The following is a 22,537-nucleotide window of genomic DNA, read 5'->3' on the forward strand; positions in this document are numbered from 1 at the left end:
TAATTGTAACTACTTTTTTCAAAGGAATTAGTTTTATACGGAACCTATGTTGACACTATCACAGTGATCTATGTCTAGATTCCATTGCTGAAAATTACAGTGACATATTCTCTGTAGGCATAGGATACCTTTACAATGACTTTCATATTTCCACATGCACTGATGCCAGCTGTTTTGCCATGTATTAATGGTGAATGGTGTCACCGTTATTAGTGTAGCAAACTCCAGACCATAATAACCACAGCATGCTCAGAAGGAACAGGTAACTTTGAACCTCTGGGTCTCAATGCTTTCCACCAGTCACTGTTTTTCTCATGTTATTCCTGGGCCTGTTTTATTTTTATTGATTCATAGAATGTGGTTTTTGTTGTCTGGAGCAGCATTTATTGAGAAAAGAGTTGTGAGCTGCCTGTTGAACTGCTGCAGTCTATTTGGTATTGGTATACCCGAAATGCTGTTAGGGAGAGAGTTCCAGGATTTTGACCCAGCAACGTATTTCAAGTCATGATGGTGTGAAATTTGGGAGGGGATGGTAGTGGTCAGGGTTTGGAAAGTGATATCCAAGGAGTTTTGGTGAATATTTTCACCACATCTCATAAATGGTACATACTGCTGCCACTGTGCATTGGTGACGAATAAGTGAATGTTTGTCAATGTGGTCTCAGTCAAGCGTGTTGTTTTGTCTTGGATAATGTAAGGATTCTTGAGTATTGTTGCAGCTACACTCATCCAGGTAAGTGGGGAACATTCCAACATGCTTCTTACTTGTGCATTTGATCAGTCTTTGGGAAGAAAGGAGTTGAGTAGCTTGCAACAGTTTTCTTAGCTTCTCACCTGCTCTTGTAGTCACAGTGTTTATATTGCTAGTCCAGTTCAGTTTCTGATCAGTGGTAACCCCAGGATGTTGATACTAGAAATTTGTTCAATGACATTGAATATCAAGACTCTAATTGATCAAAATGTGTTGCCATAATTAGTCAAGAACAACACTATTGTTGTATCATGCAACTACCAGGATAATAAAAGTCAAACTGGATGGATATATTTCTCTGTCCAGAAATGTAGTTTATATGCTATTCCAGTCCACAAGCCTTGGCAATATTTCATGATGTGACAACTAGAGAAATTTTCATTTCCCCACTAAGACTGTAATCTCCAATAACTGAGGCACAACTGGATTATGACAAAAATAAAACAACTATATCTGAAAGTAAGGTCAATAGATATAATTTCATATTTGTATGTGCTGAAATTAATTTAGAATATTTTCCTGCCTTTTCTTGAAGAATTGAGTGTCATTTCTGCAACAGTGCATCTTATATCTATAATAGTTGAACAACAGTAAATGCTTTTACCTGTTTTATTCAACATGATTGTCACTGATAACAGTCTGAACTTCTAGAATATGGCAGCAAACAAATGGGAGTCATCAAAAGACATGGTGTGTCAGTCACTCTATTACCAGTGCCACTCCTGCTGTGGTCATCTGCCCTGACAACCAGTGGCTGATAGGGCTGATAAGACAACCTGATAATGCCAGTTTGCTGACTGACAATTTAATCAGAAACCATAACTTATAAACAACATTTGGAGGTGCCGGTGTTTTACTGGGGTGTACAAAGTTAACAAACACACAATAGTCCAACAGGTTTATTTGGAAGCACTAGCTTTTGGAGTGCTGCTTTTTCATCAGGTGGTGTGGAGTATCAACAACCACCTCATGAAGAAGCGACGCTCGGAAAGCTAGTGCTTCCAAATATACCTGTTGGTGTTGTGCAGTTTTTAACTTTATAAACAACAGCGTATGTTCCAGTGCTATTGAAATTGCAATGTAATTATATTGTACCAGTATCCTTGTGCAATTTCAAAATTCTGTAACAAAAGTAGACCGTAGACTGCATAGTACCTTCACAGGAGGGTGTCTCTGTTGTCCATTGTCCAGTAGCTCCACACTGAACACTGCCTGATCCATTTATTATAAACCCCTCTTCACAGTTGAAGTCACATGTAGCATTGTAACTGAAGAGTCCAAAGGGATGGGAGCAGTTCATGGTCCCTCTCTCAGGATCCTTCAGACTTGTGCAGTTTGCAGCTGAAACAATGATTTTGATAGTCATTCAAAGAACTTAAATCTAACCTTACCACATTTACCTTTCTATCCTCAAACAGCTCATCTTATCTTCTAAGGAAAGGCTAAAGATAGTCCAAGCAGATACACTAGGCAGAGCATGCCTCTCAGAAGATAATAATACCTGCATTTTTATTTCGAGCTGAAAGAAATTGACCACTTCCAGTTTAGGTATAAATGATGTTGTAGTGCAAGAATCTGTCAAAATGCAAGAGTGGAGTATCATTGGCAAGGCTGGAATAGTCTATCCCTATTTTGATTTTCAAGAAGAACTAACTGTCCAAGGAAAATTATTATTCAAGAAACAACAACACATGGTATCAGTTATATTGCATAAGGGTTTAGTGCCACTAGCTCATTAAATAAACAATGGTAGAGGAAGTTATACCTTGGAATCCATTAGAGCATCAGTAGGCGCTGGATGTCAATAATGCTCAAAGAATATATCTTAAACTGTGATAGCTGTTCAATGCATTGCCAACACCCAGATAAGAATCGTTGCTGCTGCAAAGGATTGTGGCTAGGCCTTATTCAAATTTGGTAATGACTTTGTTTTGAATTTGTTCTTGGGATGTGAGTGTGTCTATGGACATTTATTCACCATCCCTAAATGTCTTTGAGAAGAAAGGGATGAGCTACTTTCTTGATTCATTGCAGTCCACATGGTCTAGGCACACCCACAATGTTTTCAGAGAACCAGTTCCAGAATTTTGATCCAGCAACAGTGAAAGGATGAAAATATAGTTCCGAATCAGGATCATGTGTGACCTGTTGGTGTTGGGTGGGATGTTTGGTGATAGTATCTGCAGGTAGGAGAAGTTGTAGGATTGGAAGATGCTGTCAAGTATGAGTTAACAGTGTTGAAGTGCGACTGAAATAGAGTAGACACTGCTTTCACTGTGTGTCACTCATGGAGCGGGTGAATGTTTAAAATTGTAGAAAAGATTCCAGTTAATCAGATTGCTTAGTCTGAGATAATGTGAAATATCATGAGAGGGGTTGAAGCTGAACTCATCCAGGCAAGTGGAGTGTGTTCTACTACACTCCTTGACATATGCCATGTAGATTGTGGACAGATTTTGGAGTCTGGAGGCGAGTAATTCATTGCAGGAATACCAGCTCCTGATCTGTTCTTGGAGTCCCAGTATTTATAAGGCTCGTTCCATGAATTTTCTTGTCAGCTTTAACCCCAAGGATGTTGATGGCATGGAATTCAGCAATAATATTGCTATTAAATGTCACAGGAGATGGTTAGATTCTGAGTGGGTTGGGATAATTATTGCCTGACACTTACAAAGGGCAAATGTCACTTGCCACTTTAACAGCCCAATACTGGGTGTTGTGCAGATCTTGCTACATGTGAGTTGGGACTACTTCAGTATTTGAAGAATTGTAAATGGTGCTGAACACTGTGCAATCATCAACCAACAGACCCACTTCTGACTTTGTGCTGGAGGGACGGTCTTGGATGAAGCATCTGTATAAGGTTGAGGAGCTCTTACAGAGGTGTCCAGGGCTAAGATGATTGGCCTCCAACAATCACACCACCTTACTCCATGCTAAGTATGATTCCAGAAAGCAGAGAGATCCCACCCTCAGTCCTTAATGCCAGGGATAGTGATTCTGACCTCACTCCAAAATTCAGCTCTTTTGTCCACAGCTGAACGTCCCTACTTGAACTCAAGCTGTGCACATTGTTGATAAATGCCATTTGACTGCACTATCTACGATATTTTTTATCACTTTGCTCATGCTTATGGGTGGACTGAGAGGGCGCTAATTAGCCAGATTGGTGTTTTCTTGTTTTCTTTGTGAACAGGCAACATCTGAGTGATTTTTCACATTGGCATACCGTTGCCAGTGTTGCAGGCATATTAAATCAACTTGGACAGGAGGACATGTCATTCTGGAGTACAGGGCTTCATTACTACAGCTGAGACATACATACTCACTAAATTGTACACCCAACAATATGGAGACAAGACTTATGTCTGAAACATCAACTCTCATGCTCCCTGGATGTTGCCTTACCTGCTCTGTGCTTTTCCAGTACCATACTTTTCAATTTTGACTCCCCATCATCTGCCATCCTCACTTTCTCCAAATATGGAGACAACACATTTTCAAACAGTTCCTCTATGAATGAACCCAGGTGAGTCCCCAGTTAATATTTACCACCTCAATACAATTAACTTCCAATAGACTAAATCCATAAGGGGTCTTGCTGTTCAGTGGTACTGCTCCTATCTATGAACCAGAAGCCTTAGCATCCAGTCCCACCAGTGCCAAAGTTGTATTATAGCATGTTTGAACAGATTGATTAAAAAAGATCTATAATTAGTTACAAGAGAGAAAGGTCATTTTCATGTTTTAAAATAGCATCTATTGTTAGCAGAAAAGAATGATTCCAGATTTTGTGATACCTTCACAGCTGGGGACCTGAGCTGTCCATAGCCCCGAGGCTTGACACCAAAGATTGCTTGATCCCTGCAGTACAAACCCCTCAGTGCAGTCGAACACACATGTAGAGCCGTAACTAAAGTCTTCAAAGGGGCTTTTGCAGTTCATAGTACCATGTTTAGGAATCGTCAGTAAACTACAGGGAACAGCTAAAACATGAAATTATGCCAATGTAAAACTGACAAGTTAAACCCATTGTACATCAAAACATTTTTGGGAGATACTCCAACTACAGTTGTCTTTAATTCAATTCATTTTGTGGATGACACGAAAAGCGAGCTCAACTTGTGACTTGGTGGATACATGCAATGTGCGGTGTAGTACTGGGTAACCCTGAAGGATTGCTGTTTGAGTTCTTATTAGATGCTGGCTAAGCTGATTCCAGCTGCAGCATTGTTTGAAACATTTCAATTGGTGTTAGCATCCCTGGACAAGGAAGGAGAACAGCATCAGCCAAGATTCCCCACCCTCGTTCCTGAATCAGTGATAGCTGCTCGGAAGAAGATCAGGAAGGGAGCGGATCAGTTTTGGCTGACATTGAGAATGAGATATCCGGAGGTTGTTATCATCATAGGATTGCAGCCCAATAAGAGGTGGGGAGAAACCTTGCCAAAAGAGTTACTACAACATACAAATCCATTAAGCAAGGCACTGGCCTATCATGTAACTGCTGTAACCAAAAGTCAAGATGAATGTTTGAATTTTTGACTGGATGTAGGTTTGCTCACTGCATCCAGAACCTCAACCTGAGCTACAAACCTTGTCAAAACTTGCTAGTTTTTGACTGAATCATTGCTCCATTGCCATAGCTTATTATTTTAAAGTTTGTCAATGAAGAGAACACGTGCTTCTACAGCTGCTGTATCAGCCAGTTCTCACTAATCACACCTTAGACCTCAATTTAGTACAGTTACAATTTGGGATATTGTTATATGAAAATTACAATGAATAAACTGATGAGGTTAAGAAATGTCTGTTGTGTTGAGTCTCACAGCAATGCACATTTAAATGACAGACTCAAAATGATATTACTAAATTGTGGCATGTGACCTAATGGTATAAAGCTTTCCATCTCTATTTTACTAAGCTCTGCCCTTTGACAGGATGACACACTGAGGATCTGCACTACAGTACATCTGAATTGCTTAGCTTGAACCCACAAACATACAAGTGCCTATGGTTGTAATGTACATATGTAGACACCAGGTGCTGTCATACAAGTTGGTTGAATTCCTCAGTACTTTGTGAATCATTCTCATCGATGAACAGTCAGTTCTGCTATAACGTGGTAATTCTGTTCCTGTGCAATCCCATGTTATAAGAAAATCACATAATAGCAGCATCATTTAAACTAATGGGGCCAGAATCACATTATAACAAATACACACTTTAAAAGTTCATGCTTTAGAAAGAGTATCTCCAATTCGTCAATCGTGTTATAGCGAATTCACGTTAACGAAACGCGCGCTATAACGGCATGACTTGTATTGTTGGAACTAACCTAATATCAAGTCTTACTACAATATCATGTTGGAGTCAGAGAATTAGAGAGCTCCATAGCACAGAAAAAAGGCTCTTCAGCCCATCGAGTCTGCGCCAGTCAAAAACAAGGGCCCAACCGTTCCCATCCATAATCTAATGATTCTTCTGCCAGATTCACAAATAGCCACTAATAATAAATATAGAGACCTTATTACCCATAATTTGAAGAATAAACATGTTAAAAAACTTTCATTTATCAATAGGTTCCATTTGATAATTTTTCTTCAATTTCTGACAACACCACATCGAGATTGACAGAAGAGGCCAATGCAACATTAAGACATTCTATTAAAGATGACCTTGCAGCTAGCCACTATACCTTTGCAAGTGGGTATATCTGCTGTCCATTGCCCAGAAGCTTCACACTGCAGGGTATTTGATCCCTGTAAGATTAATCCAGTTGCGCACCCAAAATCACATCTTGAGCTGTAACTGAAAGGTCTAAAGGGGTCAGAACAGTTCATCAGGAGGTTCTGAGGTATTTTCAGTTCACTGCATTTCACAGCTGAAATTAGAAGTTATCAGGAATTATAATACATTGCATAAGTGAGAAAAACATTTCTTATTGAATAACTTTGTGAAAAATATACTAGTATGGGTTGAGAATTGATTGATAGACAGAGTGCAGACAGTAGGAATGAACAGACGAATCTCAAAATGGCAAGATACAACTAGTGAGTACTGCAAGAATCAGTACTAATACCACAGCTATTCACATTCTTCATAAATAATTACATGTGGAGACTAATAGGCTCTTGTGATGCAGTGGTAGTGTCCCTAACTCTGGGACAGAAGATCCAGGTTCAAGTCTCACCTGCTCCAGAGGTGCACAATAATGTCTCTGAATAGGTCAATTAGAAAATACCTAGATGCACAGACTAGTTGTAATATTTCCAAATTTTGAAATGACACAAAATTAAACAGGAATTGTACATTCTTACAAAGATGCATGGTGGCTTCAAACAGAGTTGGACAGGAAAAGGGGACAAACAGACCATTTCTTAAATGGTAGGAGGTTGGGAAACATTGAAGTCAAAAGAGACCTGTGCATCCTTGGTCATGAGTCATTAAAGACCATCATGGAGATCCAGCAATTACTAAGAAAGAACAATTTCATGTTGGCCTTCATTGCAAGGGGTTTTAAGCACAGAAATAAAGACATTTTGTGGCAATTTTACAGAGCCTTGGTGAGACCTTAATCAAGTACTGTGTACAGTTACGCTATCCTTATCTGAGGAGGTTATATTTGCCATAGAGGAAGTACAACAGAGGTTCACCATTATATTGAGGACATTGAGCCTGTACTCTTTACAGTTTTGAAAACTGAAGCCATAAATTCTTACAGGGCATGACGGAGTGAATACAGGTAGGATGTTTCCCCAGCTGGGTGAGTGTAAAACTAGGGAACATAATCTCAAGATAAAGAGCAGGCCACTTAAAACTGAGATGAAGAGAAATTTCTTCAATCAAAAAGTGGTGAATCTTTAAAATTCAAGCCTTAATCATTGAGCAGGTTCAATACAGAAATCTGGATTGCCAGAGATTCATGACATCAAGAGATATGGCAATGTTATAGGAAAGTGGCTTGAGGTGGATGATCAGCTATGACCTAATTGAATGATGGAAAACTCTCAATGGATTTAACAGCCAAGGCTTGTTCCAATCAATGATTTTTTTAAATGAATGTAGTTCGAGATGTGGCAAACGACATTATGTTCAAGGACTTTGGAGTAGAAAATGTTTGGCGATGGAGTGATAATATGGAAGAACAAAGTATCAAGGGTTGATTTATGCATGAGAGTGATGAGGGCAGCAGATTTGAAGTAGAGAGAACAGTACCTGAAGAGATCTGGGAACTGCAATGTGCCAGGAAGGGAAGAATATGGGTAATCAGCAGTTTAGTGAGTAGAGACTTAATGAAGCAGGAGGTAAATCTCACCGGCAAGGTGAGCTTGGACACAGCATGAAAGGAGATAGGAAAGGAGAAACTAAAACCAGAATCTCATGGAGTCAGTGCCTTGCCAGTACTCAATACTTGAACTAAAGTATGAAGAACTATTACTTGGATGAGATGCCCAAGTGCTGCTGGTTGGAAGGATAAAGACTAGAACCGATCTCTAGACAAGTATACTGAAATACCAATGTACATATTTTGTATTTCCATTCATTCTAGATTCTTTTTGTTTCAGATTTCTATTACCAGCATTATTTTTAATTGCCTTTCAATTTGATTTCGGTTTAGTAACCAGACATATCTATGCGTACCTATGCAAAACATAGATGAAACAGTACCTTCACATGTTGGCTTTTGTGGTGTCCATTTTCCAGAAATTCTACATTGGATCCGGCTCTGTCCACTTAATGCAAATCCTTTGCTACAGCTGAAGTTGCATGTGGAGTTGTAATGAAAGTCTGCAATGGGATGGATGCAACTCATATTGCCATAGTCAGGGGCTGTCAAGGTTTCACATACTTGGACTGCAAAACAAAAAACAAGGATAGTAGAGAAATTATTTACTTGAAAAGTGGCAAAGTAACAATCTATTCCAATCTTAGAAATATTAAAATGGCTATCTTATAAAACAATGGCATACCTTTGCAGTTGGGGATCTGCCCTGACCATTGACCAGAAGATAGACATTGGAGTGTGTCTAATCCATTCAGTACATACCCTTCCCTACAGCTGAAGGTGCAGGTTGAGTTGTAACTGAAATCGTCAAGTGGATGGGAGCAGTTTAGAGTATCTTTACGCGGAACCTCCAACCATCTGCATTTCTTAACTGAAAGTTAGACGCAAATATCATGATAGTGGTACATAAATTGCAACAATGAAATGTTAACATTTGCTATCATTCTAGGAGTTCTCATTAAAGTAGCAACTTGTCAGTTTCTAGTGAGGACAGGGGAAAGGAACACTTTGAAGCTTTCTATTGTACGCTGCTTTGATATAAGTTAAAGTTGTCTCTGTTTTGCCCAACAATGTACTTTAATGTAGAAAATATTCCAAGATAATTCTGGATGTAGGTTTGCTCGCTGAGCTGGAAGGTTCATTTCCAGATGTTTTGTCACCCACTGGAGGACCACTGAAGATGTTACCTAGTAGGTGATGAAACGTCAGAAAATGAACCTTCCAACTAAGTGAGCAAACCTACATCCAGAACCTCAACCTGAGTTACAAATCTTCTCAAAACTTGTTAATTCCAAGATAATCTAAGCAGAGAAAAACAAAGGGCTATTCAATTGCCATGTTGCAGGACCATCTGCTATTCACAATGTGGCTGGGTATGTTGTTGTTACATTATTGTGAAGCCTGTCTCAGAATAAAGCATTTTTGAAACACAATGTATATGTTACCTTTGCACTCTGGAAGAAGCTCGGACCAAACTGCTGAAGCTGTACATTGAAGCCTGTGTGTTGTACTCATTTCATATCCTTCTACACAACTGAAGTTGCATATTGAGTCATAGCTGAAATTTCCGTAAGGGTGGAAACAGTTCATAAAGCTTCGATCTGGTGCCTCCAGGTCCATACACTTAATAACTAAAACGATAATAGCAACATTGTTTGAGAAAGAAGAGATGAGAAAAATTATGGAGAGATACAGAGATATTAAATGCAGCAAGTATATATTTCTGTTCTGAAAAAATATATTAAAAATGTATTTATTCATGGACTTTTTAGTTTCATATTTGCATATGGCCATTTTTAAAATTAGTTTTAAAGTTAAATATAAAATGCTGGAAATATGCAACAGGTTCGTGAACATATAACCGTAATCACTAACTGTTAAAAGAGAACAGTTAACTGAATTAAGTGGGGTGTTTGGTTATGAGAAACAGTCTGAAACATGACTTGTTAATATTTTTTTCCTCTTTCTAGAGATTGGCTGACCTTCTGTAAAATTCCAGCATATTTCATTTTTATGTTAGATTTCCAGAATCAACAATTTTTTTTTCCAAAAAAGTATTTTTATTTGCACAGCAAATTGTTCTCAGAATAAAAAGGAAATTCATGGGAATAATATGTTCAACACCCAAATGAATCAAAAAAGAAAAGGTAGAGTTGCAAAAAAGCAAGAAACACATTTGTGCTTATAGCTACATGTAATCCAACATAGACACAATGTGTCATGTATTGATAGGGGAAAGCAGCCCTCTTCTTCTATAGTTGGGGTATAAAGAATTCAGAATGGAAAGCTTTTTGTGGTCATATAGGTCCATAAGCAATAAGTACAATTAATTTTCATTATATTTAATGTAAAGTGACATGAGAGATCCTGAGATAACGTAAATGCAAGTCTTCCTTTTTGGGAATATTGTACGCAGTTTTGGGTACCAAAAATAAGACAGACATAAGCACATTAGAGAAACTGCAGAAGAGATTCACAAGAATGGTCTCGGAATGAGAAAGTTCACTTACAAGGTTAGAATGGAGTGATTGGGGCAGTTTTCCTCACAGAGAAAGGGGCTCAGAGGAGATCTGAAATTTTCAAAATCCTGAGGTCTGGATACAACCAATAGGGAGAAATTGTTCCCGCACTTCTTGATAGAGATTCAGGAATGAGAGGACACAGATTTAAAGTGATTTGCAAAAGTAGCAAACATTACACATGAAGAGTGCTCCAAGCCTAGAATACACTACCAGGAAATGTTGTGGAGGCAGGTTGAATTGAAGCATTCAAGAGGTCGTTTTATTGTTATTTGAACAGAAACAAGGTGCAAGGTGAAAGTCATAATGCTCATTTGGAGACCAAATGCACCTAAAGAAATGGAGGTTAGAGAACTCAGGGATGTTTTGAAAACAGCTCACATTACAAAGAGGAGGGGAATTGGTTTAGCTCAGTTGGCAGGATTGTTAGTTTACAGAGCAGTGTTATGCCAACAGCATGAGCTCAATTCCCATCATCGGTTTGAGACTACCATGAAGGACTCTCTTTCTTAACCTCTTCGCTCGCTTGAGGTCTGGTGACTCTCAGGTTAAACCAACCACTGGTCACTTCTCTCTATATAGAGACAGCAGGTCTGGTAAGACTATGATAACACAATAACAAACAGACGAGGAAGTGCTGGAGGTCTTAAAAAAATATAAAGGAGGATAAATATCTGGGACCTGAATTGGTGTATCCCAGGACTTTGTGGTAAGTTAGTGTTGAAATTGCAGGGCCCCTTGCAGAAATATTTTTATTATCCATAACTATGGATGAGATGCTGGATGACTGGAGAGTGGCTAATGTTGTGCCTTTGTTGAAGAAAGGATGTAAGGAGGATGCTGGGAACTACAGACCTGTGAATCTGACTTTGGTGGTGGGTAAATTGTTGGGGGTGATTCTGAAAGACAGAATTTATATACGTTTGGAGAAGCAAGGAATAATTAGGGATAGTGAGAGGGAAATCATGTCTCACAAATTTGATTGAGTTTTTTTGAGGAAGTAACCAAGAAAACAGATGAGGACAGAGTGGTAGACATTGTGTACTTGGTCTTTAGTAAAGCTTTTGACAAGTTTCCACATGGTAGACTAATTAGTAAAGTTAGATGACATAGGATTCAGGATGAGCTTTCCAATTGGATACAACGTGGCTTAACGACAGAAGACGGAGAGTGATTGTGGAGGGCTGTTTTTCAAACTGGAGGCTTGAGACCAGTGGCGTTCCACAGAGATCGGTGCTGGGTTCACCTTTGTTTGCCATTTACATAAATGATTTAGATGAGAATGTAGCAGGCATGGTTAGTAAGTTTGTTATGACACCAAGATTGGTGGAATAGTGGGTGATGAAGAAAGTTATTCAAACTTACAAAGAGATCTTGATCAATTGGGTTAATAGGCTGAAGAGTGGCAGATTGAGACTAATTTAGATAAATGCAAGGTATTGCATTTTGGTAAAACAAACAAATGCAGGTCTTATACAATTAAAAGTACAGCCTTATTGTAGGGTAGTGTTGTAGAACAGAGAAACCTAGGTGTTCAGGTACATTATTTTTTGAAGTTTGTGTCACATATAGATAGGTTGCTTAAAGAAGGTATTTAGCATTTGTCTTCATTGTTTAGATTTTTGGCTAAAGGGGTTGGCACGCTATGTTGAGATTGTACAGGACATTGGTGAGGCCTCTTCTTGAGTATTGTGTCCAGATCTGGTTGCCCTGTTATAGGAAGGATATTATTAAGCTCGAGAAGAGATTTATCAGGATGGTGCTGGGAATGGAGGGTTTGAGTTACAGGGAGAGGCTGGATGGGCTGAGATTATTATCATTAGAGCATAGGAGGTTGAGGGGTGACCTTAGAGAAGTTTATAAAATTAGAGAGGGGTATAGATAAGGTGAACAGTAGGTGGTTTTTCCCTAGGGTGGGGGATTTGTTTACTAAGAGAGTAGTAGGGGCATGGAGCGGCTTGCCTGTAACTTTAAGGGCATTTAAATGGTCATCGGGTAGACATAGGATGAAAATGGAATAGTGTAGGTCAGATGGGTTTCTAATTGGTTTCACAGGTTGGTGCAACATGGAGGCCAAAGGGCCTGTACTGCACTGTAATATTCTATGTTCTACTAGGAGACATATTTCTAAGGCGAAAGAAGAAAATTTCAAAGAAGATGTGAAGGGCAATTTTCTTACATAGACAATGGTTCATATATGGAATGAACTTCCATAGCAAGTGGTGGATGCAGGTGCAGTTACAACATATAAAAAATATTTGGCTAAGTACATGAATAAGAAATGTTTGGAGGGATATGGGCCAGCTGCAGGCAGGTAGGACAAGTTTAGTTGGGGATTATGGAGTGGTTGGACCAAGGGTCTGTTTCCATGCTGTGTGACTCCACCTGCACCATAAATCTCCTGTGATTCTGAGAGAAGCTTTGACCAAGGAGATATACTGTAGGAAATCTATTACTGGTCTCTTCAACTTATAAAGCTCAAAATTGGTAGTCCAAACCCCCCTCTTTCTAACTGAGGTGAAAGAAACAACAAATGGTGAAATGATGCTGACATTTATGAATCGGTTATTATGTGATTATGTGCTTATTTATGCAGCTGACCACAACCTGGTGAGGACTTCCAGCAAAACTCCAGATTATTTCAGAGTGCACGCGTACAAATCCAACTGATGTTTCATAGTTCCATTTGCGGTTTCTACCAATTGTTCAATTCCCTCGGATTATTGAAATTTTGTTTTTAACCTAACTTCACACACTTTATGTTGATGCTTAACCTTTGTTTATGTCTTCTTTCAAACATAGGGATTGTACAAAAGGCTTACCCTTTTCACAGTTGACGCCATAGAAGCCTTCATTGCACTTACACTTAAAATAACCAATAGTTTCCACACATTCTCCATGACCACTGCAAGAATCCGGTTTGCACGAAGCTGTCAAAAATTTGCACAGACTTTTAAAAAATATTTATTTTTTTTCAATAAACATTATTAAATACTCATTAAGACTTGTGCTCAGTTTATCACAGAGTCACAAGGTATCTGCACGTGAGAAAGTTAATTAGTCTTCATGGAATCATCTATCCAAATGACTCTAAATTACTCCTAATATAGCATGAAATTGGATTTAAGTTCCAGGGTTTATGTCACATTGCTATATCTGGAATTTCATTTCATGTAGTGATCACTTAATGTGTGAGGAACAAATTCTAACTTTAGTCCTAGAAGTGCATTTTACAATTTGTGTTTGCTTGCAAATTAATTAACTTTCTGTATTTGCCTTACTCATACGAGGTATTACCTTATATTTCGATAGGTTTATCCCATTTCCACAATAAGAGTGCTAAATTCTGCTCCCGTTATATGGATCACAAATACCAGGTTAATAAAACATCCACCAATATCATTTATTGTATCCGTTGCTCCCGATGCGGTCTCCTCTACATTGGGGAGACTGGACGCCTCCTAGCAGAGCGCTTTAGGGAACGTCTCTGGGACACCCGCACCAATCAACCACACCGCCCTGTGGCCCAACATTTCAACTCCCCCTCCCACACAGCCAAGGAAATGGAGGTCCTGGGCCTCCTTCACCGCCACTCCCTCACCACCCGACGCCTGGAGCAAGAACGCCTCATCTTCTGCCTTGGAACACTTCAACCCCAGGGCATCAATGTAGACTTCAACAGTTTCCTCATTTCCCCTTCCCTCACCTCACCCAAGTTCCAAACTTCCAGCTCAGCACTGTCCCCATGACTTGTCCGGACTTGTCCTACCTGCCTATCTTCCTTTCCACCTATCCACTCCACCCTCCTCTCTGACCTATCACCTTCATCCCCTCCCCCACTCACCTATTGTACTCTATGCTACTTTCTCCCTACCCCCACCCTCCTCTCACTTATCTCTCCACCCTGCAAGCACTCTGCCTCTATTCCGGATGAAGGACTTTTGCACAAAACGTCGATTTTCCTGCTCCTCAGATGCTGCCTGAACTGCTGTGCTTTTCCAGCACCACTCTACTCCAGAATCTGGTTTCCAGCATCTGCAGTTCTTGTTCTTACATAATAAAATCTTTGCTCCAACCAGTATTGCTGGTTCGAAGTTGAGCTAAAGGAAAATGGTGCAAGGAAAGCAAAAATTCTGGAAATAAACAGCAAATGTGAAAGAACGACAGGAAACATTTCGGAGAGGTCACTTCAACAGAATCAGAAATGGATTTTTTATTTTCAAATAAAACAAATTGTGTAAGTTTTTGTTGCCCAGATTCCAGCTGCTCATATAATAAATGGGATGTTTGGCTCAGTTTTACAGGGTCCATGTATGTTAGAATTTGGATGATTCGGTGAGTTGACAATGCCAGCAAGATTTTCACATGACTTAAGTTTCAAAAAGCAGTAAGACAGCATCCAGTTGCTGGTTGGAAAATTATTGTTTTACAATTTCTGAAGAAGGAGTCCACTAAATTTTAACCTTTCTTTTTATATCAGAAATAAAATGACCTGTCGTGTAGCATTTCTGTTTTTATTTCAGACTTTCAGCTCATCAATTTTCGATTCATCTACATTGGCTCACTTTGGAGCACTGTTACATCTACATCAGAAGTTACAGTGTAAACCCACACAGCAGGCCTGATCTGTAATCTAGGCCAAAAGCATTTGTACAGTTCTGAAAGGCAGCTTGTGGTGTCAGAGCTGTTCCTTTTCCAAAAGAGCTCATGCCTTGCTGTTTGTGGAGATGGCGCTATTTAAGAAGAGCAGAGAGAATGGGCTGGTCTGACCAGCTGTCTCCTCTCAACCAGCAATCTCCTTCAAATCTCAGAGAAGAGTTGATCCAAGGAAGAATATTGCACCTTAACTCATTTGATGGCAAATATGATTCTGCTTGTGTGCAATTTGCTGTTTTCCAAAACAAGTTAATTTTATCCATTTGTGAAATATGGAAGTTGCCACCAAGGTCAATTCCTAATTGCCCTTAAGGTACAACTGAAAAGCAAAATTATTGCTGTTGGTCTGGAGTCATACATAGGCTGGGAAATGATAGCAGATTTCCCTCATGAGTATTGAGGAACCATTTAGGTTTTTACAATACTCCAGCTTCATGATCATTGTTACTGACACTAGCTTTTAATTCCAAATATATTTAACTTGCTGGATTACTAGGAATATAATTTAAGTGGCTCCAATACATATGATTGGTATTTCAACCATAATCCATTGATTATAAATACCTTTAGAATGACTTAAGGAAGCGATATAGATGCGCCGGTAAATCTATTTGTACTTATTAACAATTTTTAAAGTTACCTTGGTAACAGAGTGGCCTTTTCTTTCGAAGGCATGGTTCATCATTCCATTTTCCAGCATACAGAATTCTCTTTATATACATTTCCACACAATCTTCATTATTCTTTCCATTGTTAGGTTCATTAGGAGCCCAGTTCATAGCAAATTTTTCTAAGGTCCTATTTGTTCCGATCCAAGTCCAGATATTGTTTATTTTCCTCAAGCCAATCCAGACGTGGGTTTTTCCTTTTGGTAAATATTCATTCAGGTACTGGTTTTCCTCCATATTCTGTATCGCGACCATATCAGTGTACCGCTCTCGACAGTATTTCCTCGCAGCATTCCATTTCATGGTTCTGTTGGAATAATGGTATATCCAGCCATGTACTCCTTCTAACATCAGAATTTCTGCAAAGGAAGAAAGCCTGTGATTTTAATGGGGCAGACTTTTTTTTGAGTTGTAAAGACTCTGATGCCATTTAAAAATGACAGGCAAGACCCACTTGCAGGATTCCTGCCCCTTTTCTTGGCATCTTTGTTGGGGGGTGCGGGATAAAGCTGCGCCCAACTTGGTTGGCTGCGCTGCCTGGGTAAGCACCCAGCTGCATCCCCAGTTTTACTGCAGTCAGGCCAACTTCTCAATAACTTGTGATTCATGGATCTCCACCAGACTCATGCTGTACCAGAATCTCCACTTGGAAACCCTTTAAAGGGTAGCTTCAAAAGATTTTACCCACGCTAACTTGATACTGCTCATTAAGATATTCACCAATCCACCCACCATGGTCCCTCACACTCTCCATGCCAACTGATGCTAACTCATTTCCTCTCCCAATTGTTCGAAATTCCAGACTTCTCTGTCAGAGTCACATGAGTGACTTTATTGACATGTGCAGATAGAATTGACTGATACATTAGGTTATCATTAGCTTTTTTTGTGATCGCGTTTGTCTATAGTTCAATGTTTACTTCCACAAGCTAAAGGTGTGCGCTTCTCTTATTTACATTTTGGTCAATTAATATTTTTCTATGATACAAACGACAGCAGGTTTTTCAAAGAAACATACACATTTTATTTAGCACACAGATGTCATTTTGTTATTGGGTTTGTTGTCTCCGTAGAGATTATAAAATGAGTGAATGAGCATGGAGCATGAGCATGGAGTATGGATTGGCAGTGACAGCATGAGAGATCATTGGGGTTGGATGAGGGCATGCGTTTGAATTGAAGATGTGATGGGAAATGGGTGGGAGGTCTGAAGCGATGTGAGGGATGAGGGCTAGGAGGTCTAAAATATAAGCAAACCAATGGGAAAGGTCCAAAAGAATTGAGGTGGGCCTCTAAAACAGACCAGCTCAGTCCCAGTAAAATTGTCACACTTTCAGTGTTATACAACAAATGTTGTCCTTCATAACAAGACCATTTAGAACATAGACACAGAACAATACAGCGCAGAACAGGCCCTTCAGCCCTTGATATTGCGCCGACCTGTGAACTATTCTCAGTTCGTCCCCTTACACTATCCCAAAATCATCCATGTGCTTATCTAAGGATTGTTTAAATCTCCCTAATGTGGCTGAGTTGGCTACATTAGCAGGTAGGGCATTCCACGCCCTTACCACTCTCTGCCTAAAGAACCTGCCTCTGACATCTGTCTTAAATTTATCACCCCTCAATTTGTACTTATGCCCCCTCATACATACTGACGTCATCATCCTAGGAAAAAGACTTTCACTGTCCACTTTATCTAATCCTCTGACCATCTTGTATGTCTCTATGAAACCCCCTCTTAGCCTTCTTCTTGCCAATGAGAACAGGTTCAAGTCTCTCAGCCTTTCCTCATAAGATCTTCCCTCCAGACCAGGCAACATCCTGGTAAATCTCCTCTGCACCTTTTCCGATGCTTCCACGTCCTTCCTGAAATATGGGGGCCAGAACTGTACACAATATTCCAAGTGTGGCCGCACTAGCGTTTTGTATAGTCGCAGCATGATATTGTGGCTGGGAACTCAATCCCTCTACAATGAAACCTAACACACTGTGTGCCTTCTTAACAGCACTATTCACCTGGGTGGCAATTTTCAGGGATCTATGTACATGGACTCCAAGATCCCTCAGCACATCCAAACTACCAAGAATCTTTCCATCGACCCAGTACTCTGCCTTCCTGTTATTCTTCCCAAAGTGTATCACCTTACATTTAGCTGCAATGAACTCCAGTTGCCACCTCTCAGCCCAATTCTGCAGTTTATCCAATTCCCCCTGCAACCTGTAACATTCTTCCACACTGTCCACTACTCCACCGACTTTAGTGTCATCTGCAAATTTACTAATCCATCCACCTATGTCTGCGTCTAAGTCATTTATAAAAATGACAAACAACAGTGGTCCCAAAACAGATCCTTGTGGCACACCACCAGTAACTGGACTCCAGGCTGAATATTTTCAATCAACCACCACTCGCTGCCTTCTTTCAGAAAGCCAGTTTCTAATCCAAATTGCTAAATCACCCTCAATTCCATGCCTCTGTATTTTCTCCAACGGCCTACCATGTGGAACCTTATCAAATGCTTTACTGAAGTCCATATATATTTGCAGAATCACACCTAACTTTGGACACTGTGTGACAGCTCTTGCTGGTTGGGTACAATCAGTATCTTGCTTATTGCCAATTGCCACAGCAATGTGTTGGTCTGTGCAAACAAAGGAGATTTAAGGGTCTTTGTGCAATATTAGTTTGTTGTCGGGAGCAGCCACACTCATGCTTCATAACAAGGTCTGTTGCAAACAGGCATCAAAAAGATAATTTGTTGAAACCACTCAGTTGACTGTGACACCTTCTTTAAGAATCCCTACAGTGTGGAAACAGGCCATTTGGACCAACATGTCCACTCTGACCTCTGAAGAGTAACCCACCCATACCCATTCCTCTACATTTATCCCTGACTAATGCACCTAACCTTTAACACCCCTGAACACTATGGGCAACTTAATATGGCCAATTCACCTAATCTGCATATCTTTGAATTGTGGGAGGAAACCCATGCAGGCAAGGGGACAATGTGCAAACCCCACTCAGACAGATTTGGCAAACTGTAGGAATGCATAGGAAAATCCAATGGGTAATGTAATCTGCTCACTAGGTCATTAATATTAAGGCACAGTCTGAAACTAGGTGCTTGTAATCCCATTAAGGACAATGCTAACAATTTTGTAAACATGGAACTACAAAACTGCATGGATTGTAACATTGTTCTGTGATTACAGAAACTCAGCACTCCCTCTGCTGGCCTTTATTCATATTACATAAATATACCAGAGCCCAAACCTTCAGGGAGAAATTGCAATGGCAAAACATTTTTATTTAGGGATACAAAAGTCTGGGTTTAATTACCTTAGTTTATTCACTCTTACTTTACAATATTTTATCATTTATTAATGGTCTATAATTAGTGTATTCTACCACGACGACAAAGAGACATTTCTCAATGTCTCTGCTATTTTCTCACTACCATGCTAAACTGTGCAGCTTTTTCTAAGGAACTAACATTTAATTGAGCTACTCTTTTCCTTGTTACAGATATGATTTTTAAATCACTTTTATATTTTATCTTTCATCTTTATACTAACTTTTCATAGCCCTTTACTAGTTCCTAAAACATTCTCAAGTCCTCAGATTCATTATTCCCCTTTGGCAGATTATAATGGTCTTCTCGTAATCTAATGCTACCCTTAACCTCTGTACTCAGCCATGACTGGAACTTTCTTGGCGGAGTTTTTGTTTATTACAGGAATATATTGTTGTCAAACATTTTGAACTTTTCTTAATGTTTCTCATTGTTCATTTACTGCTATACCTTTTAGTGAGGGGCCATCTTATAGAGGCTTATAAAATCATGCGAGACATAGATAAGGTAAATGCTAAGTGGCTTTTCTCTAAGGTGAGGAAGTGCAAAACTACAAGGCATATATATAAGGTGAGAGGAGAGAGGTTGATAAAGGACGAGAGATAACCTTTTTACACATAGAGTAGTCTGTGTGGGGAATGAACTGTCAGACAAAGTGGTAGATGTTGGTACAGTTACAATGTTTAAAAGACATTTGGATAAGTTCATGAATGGGAAAGGTTTAGAGGAATATGGGCCAAGTGCAGGCAGGTGGGGAATATGGTTGACGTGAACTGGTTGCACTGAAGGGTCCATTTTCATGCTGCGTGACTCTATGACTTTCTATTTATCAATAAACTTCAGCCAGCTCTCTATTTATACTTATATAATTGATTTTGTTGAACTATAAGATTCATGTTTAAGTCTGAAATATGCCACTCTTAACTATTATTTGGAATTCAATTTATTATGCTTACTATTTTTTCAGCATATCCTTTACTGCAAGATTACTAAGTAGCCTAATATATGAGACTTAAGGATTCCCAAGTTGATTACAATGACTTGTTCTGATCTCAGATTCTGAGTAAAACAAAATAAACAGCCTCAGGTGTATGACTAAAACAAAGGTAAACAAGTCTATTGTTTCTTTTACATTATACCAATTCATTTTTGTTGCAGGATCATATTCAACAACAACCTACATTTAAACAGTACTCTTAATGAACGAAGGCACTTCACAAGAACATTATGAAATATATTACACCAATTGTACATTTGATCCAAGGACAAATCTTTAGCCAAAGAAAAGAGTTTAGGAGGTGTGAAGAGAAGTGAAATTAATAAGAAAGAACAGAAGTGGAAACTAGCTGAAAGGATTTGATCCAGAACAGCAGCCAGAAAGATAGATGGAAATAGATGTAGGAAGAATGCTGATTACATAGATCTAATTACAACAAATGGTTGGCTTCCTAATAAAATATTCTGTGGCTTCTTGTGGCTCTGTAGGTAGTGCCCCTATCTCTGAACTAGGATGTCTGGATATAAGGCCCATCTGCCCCAGAAATGTATAATTACATCTCTGAACAGGGTGATTAGAAACTATCTACCATATTCTGACAGTATAGGATAAAGGTTCATTCACAACTTTTGCCTTTAAATTTAGAATTCTATGATCAACTTTATAACATTACATTCACAGTGTGCAAAATACATTTAGTTTGGAGCGAACAGACAAAAAGAAAGTAACAATATTTGGGAAAGAGAAGGGAAGGCTGACTTTTTGTCAATGTGTGGGCTAAGAAAGAGAATAACTTAAAGAGGTGAGAGGTTTCCTGTTAATGGAGTTGGCAAATTGAGGGATGACATTGGGATGAAGAAAATTACAGATCAGAAAGCATTGTGCTCCAACTGAAAACTTTACAAACAAAATCCTCTGTTCCAAAATGAGCTGTTCTCCCTTCAAACCATATTCTTAGAGGTAAAAATGGCCCTCACAGCATCACAAATAGTCAAAAACAGACAAATAAAGGATAAGATATTGCAGTCTTACCACAGATCAATACAACTAGTGCTAACAATCTGAATACATTGCCTTTTAAATTTGGCCATCGTGTGGATATACAGATCATGTAATCATGAGATACCTGTATGTGACAGAAAAGAATAAAAAGCATCAATTAAAAATAGATCTTATATTGCAAAATTTTGAATAATAGCTATATCTTGGTAGTGAAATAAAATCATGAAAGCAAAGCAGATAGCAGCTGGCTTTATGAATATTTAGTTGTGCTACATATGGTACTGTTGAGCTGTGGATTTAATATTCTATCATTGACTCTATTCCTCACTAGATTATTCTCCGTACAAACAAAGACTCTACCAAAGGATAGTGCAAACGTGTCAGTGGTCCAACATTATTGCTCCCAAGTTATTATTCTTGTTAAATGAGTTTTAGTGAACTGTCTGAGGGCAAAGTGAATAAAGATTCTCAGAAGATAATTTGAACTTGACCTCGTCCAACATCAAGATGTCAATTGGCAAATGTGAAAATCAGCAATGCCATTTTACTTAATGCATATTCAAATTGTCTCATAGCTGCATTTCTGTATTATTATGTATATGTCTCTAACTAATTTAATCCTGAGCTTTTGGAGTGCTGCTCCTTCATCAGGTAGTTGTGGAGTATAAGGTTGTAAGACACAGAATTTATAGCAAAACTTTGCTATAAATTCTGTGCCTTACGATTTATTCTCTACAACCACCTGATGAAGGAGCAGCGCTCCGAAAGCTAGTGCTTCCAAATAAACCTGTTGGACTATAACCTGGTATTGTGTGATTTTCAACTTTGTACTCCCCAGTCCAACACCAGCATCTCCAAATCATAATTTACTTCTTGATATAGTTTCTGCAATCACAAAAAACAAATAAGGAATCTTCAATTTGTTATGCACATACTCAGTTTCTTTTTATAACTCCTAATCAGAGAGACTATCACCTTGTATTAAGGAGCAATTCTGTCATCTAATAATCCAAATGAGACCGTTCATAAATGGTTATCGCAGGAAATCAGAGCATAATCTTGTAGTTTGCCATGAAACGTTTGCTTTTGCAAATTCTGGATGATGAGATTACTTCTATAAGTTAAACTTTAAACAAGTACAATGGGGTGTTAATCTTTGGATTGCAAAATAGAGTAAGCATTTCAGGTACACTCCAATTAAACCTTTATGTATCCAGATTCTTCCAAACCATCAAATACCACATGTTAAATTTATTAGTCAGCTGCTGAAAAATGCATCAAATAACAGCTCCTATTT

General features: G+C 39.0%; 1 protein-coding gene across 2 annotated transcripts in view; it reads right to left on the reverse strand.

The window, feature by feature from the left end:
• LOC132819021 (P-selectin-like) overlaps positions 1–22,537 on the reverse strand; it is a 70,282-nt gene that overhangs the window by 35,651 nt on the left and 12,094 nt on the right. For both annotated transcript variants that reach the window (XM_060830275.1, XM_060830274.1), the window contains exons 2-10: positions 21,271–21,364; positions 15,855–16,241; positions 13,381–13,488; positions 9,485–9,670; positions 8,725–8,910; positions 8,423–8,608; positions 6,450–6,635; positions 4,552–4,737; positions 1,907–2,092 (exon numbers count right to left, since the gene is read on the reverse strand). In XM_060830275.1, the coding sequence (XP_060686258.1) occupies positions 1,907–2,092; positions 4,552–4,737; positions 6,450–6,635; positions 8,423–8,608; positions 8,725–8,910; positions 9,485–9,670; positions 13,381–13,488; positions 15,855–16,241; positions 21,271–21,364 (1,705 nt within the window). The remainder of the gene's footprint in view (positions 1–1,906; positions 2,093–4,551; positions 4,738–6,449; positions 6,636–8,422; positions 8,609–8,724; positions 8,911–9,484; positions 9,671–13,380; positions 13,489–15,854; positions 16,242–21,270; positions 21,365–22,537) is intronic.

This window comes from Hemiscyllium ocellatum, chromosome 9 (assembly GCF_020745735.1).
Source record: "Hemiscyllium ocellatum isolate sHemOce1 chromosome 9, sHemOce1.pat.X.cur, whole genome shotgun sequence".
Classification (NCBI taxonomy): domain Eukaryota; kingdom Metazoa; phylum Chordata; class Chondrichthyes; order Orectolobiformes; family Hemiscylliidae; genus Hemiscyllium; species Hemiscyllium ocellatum.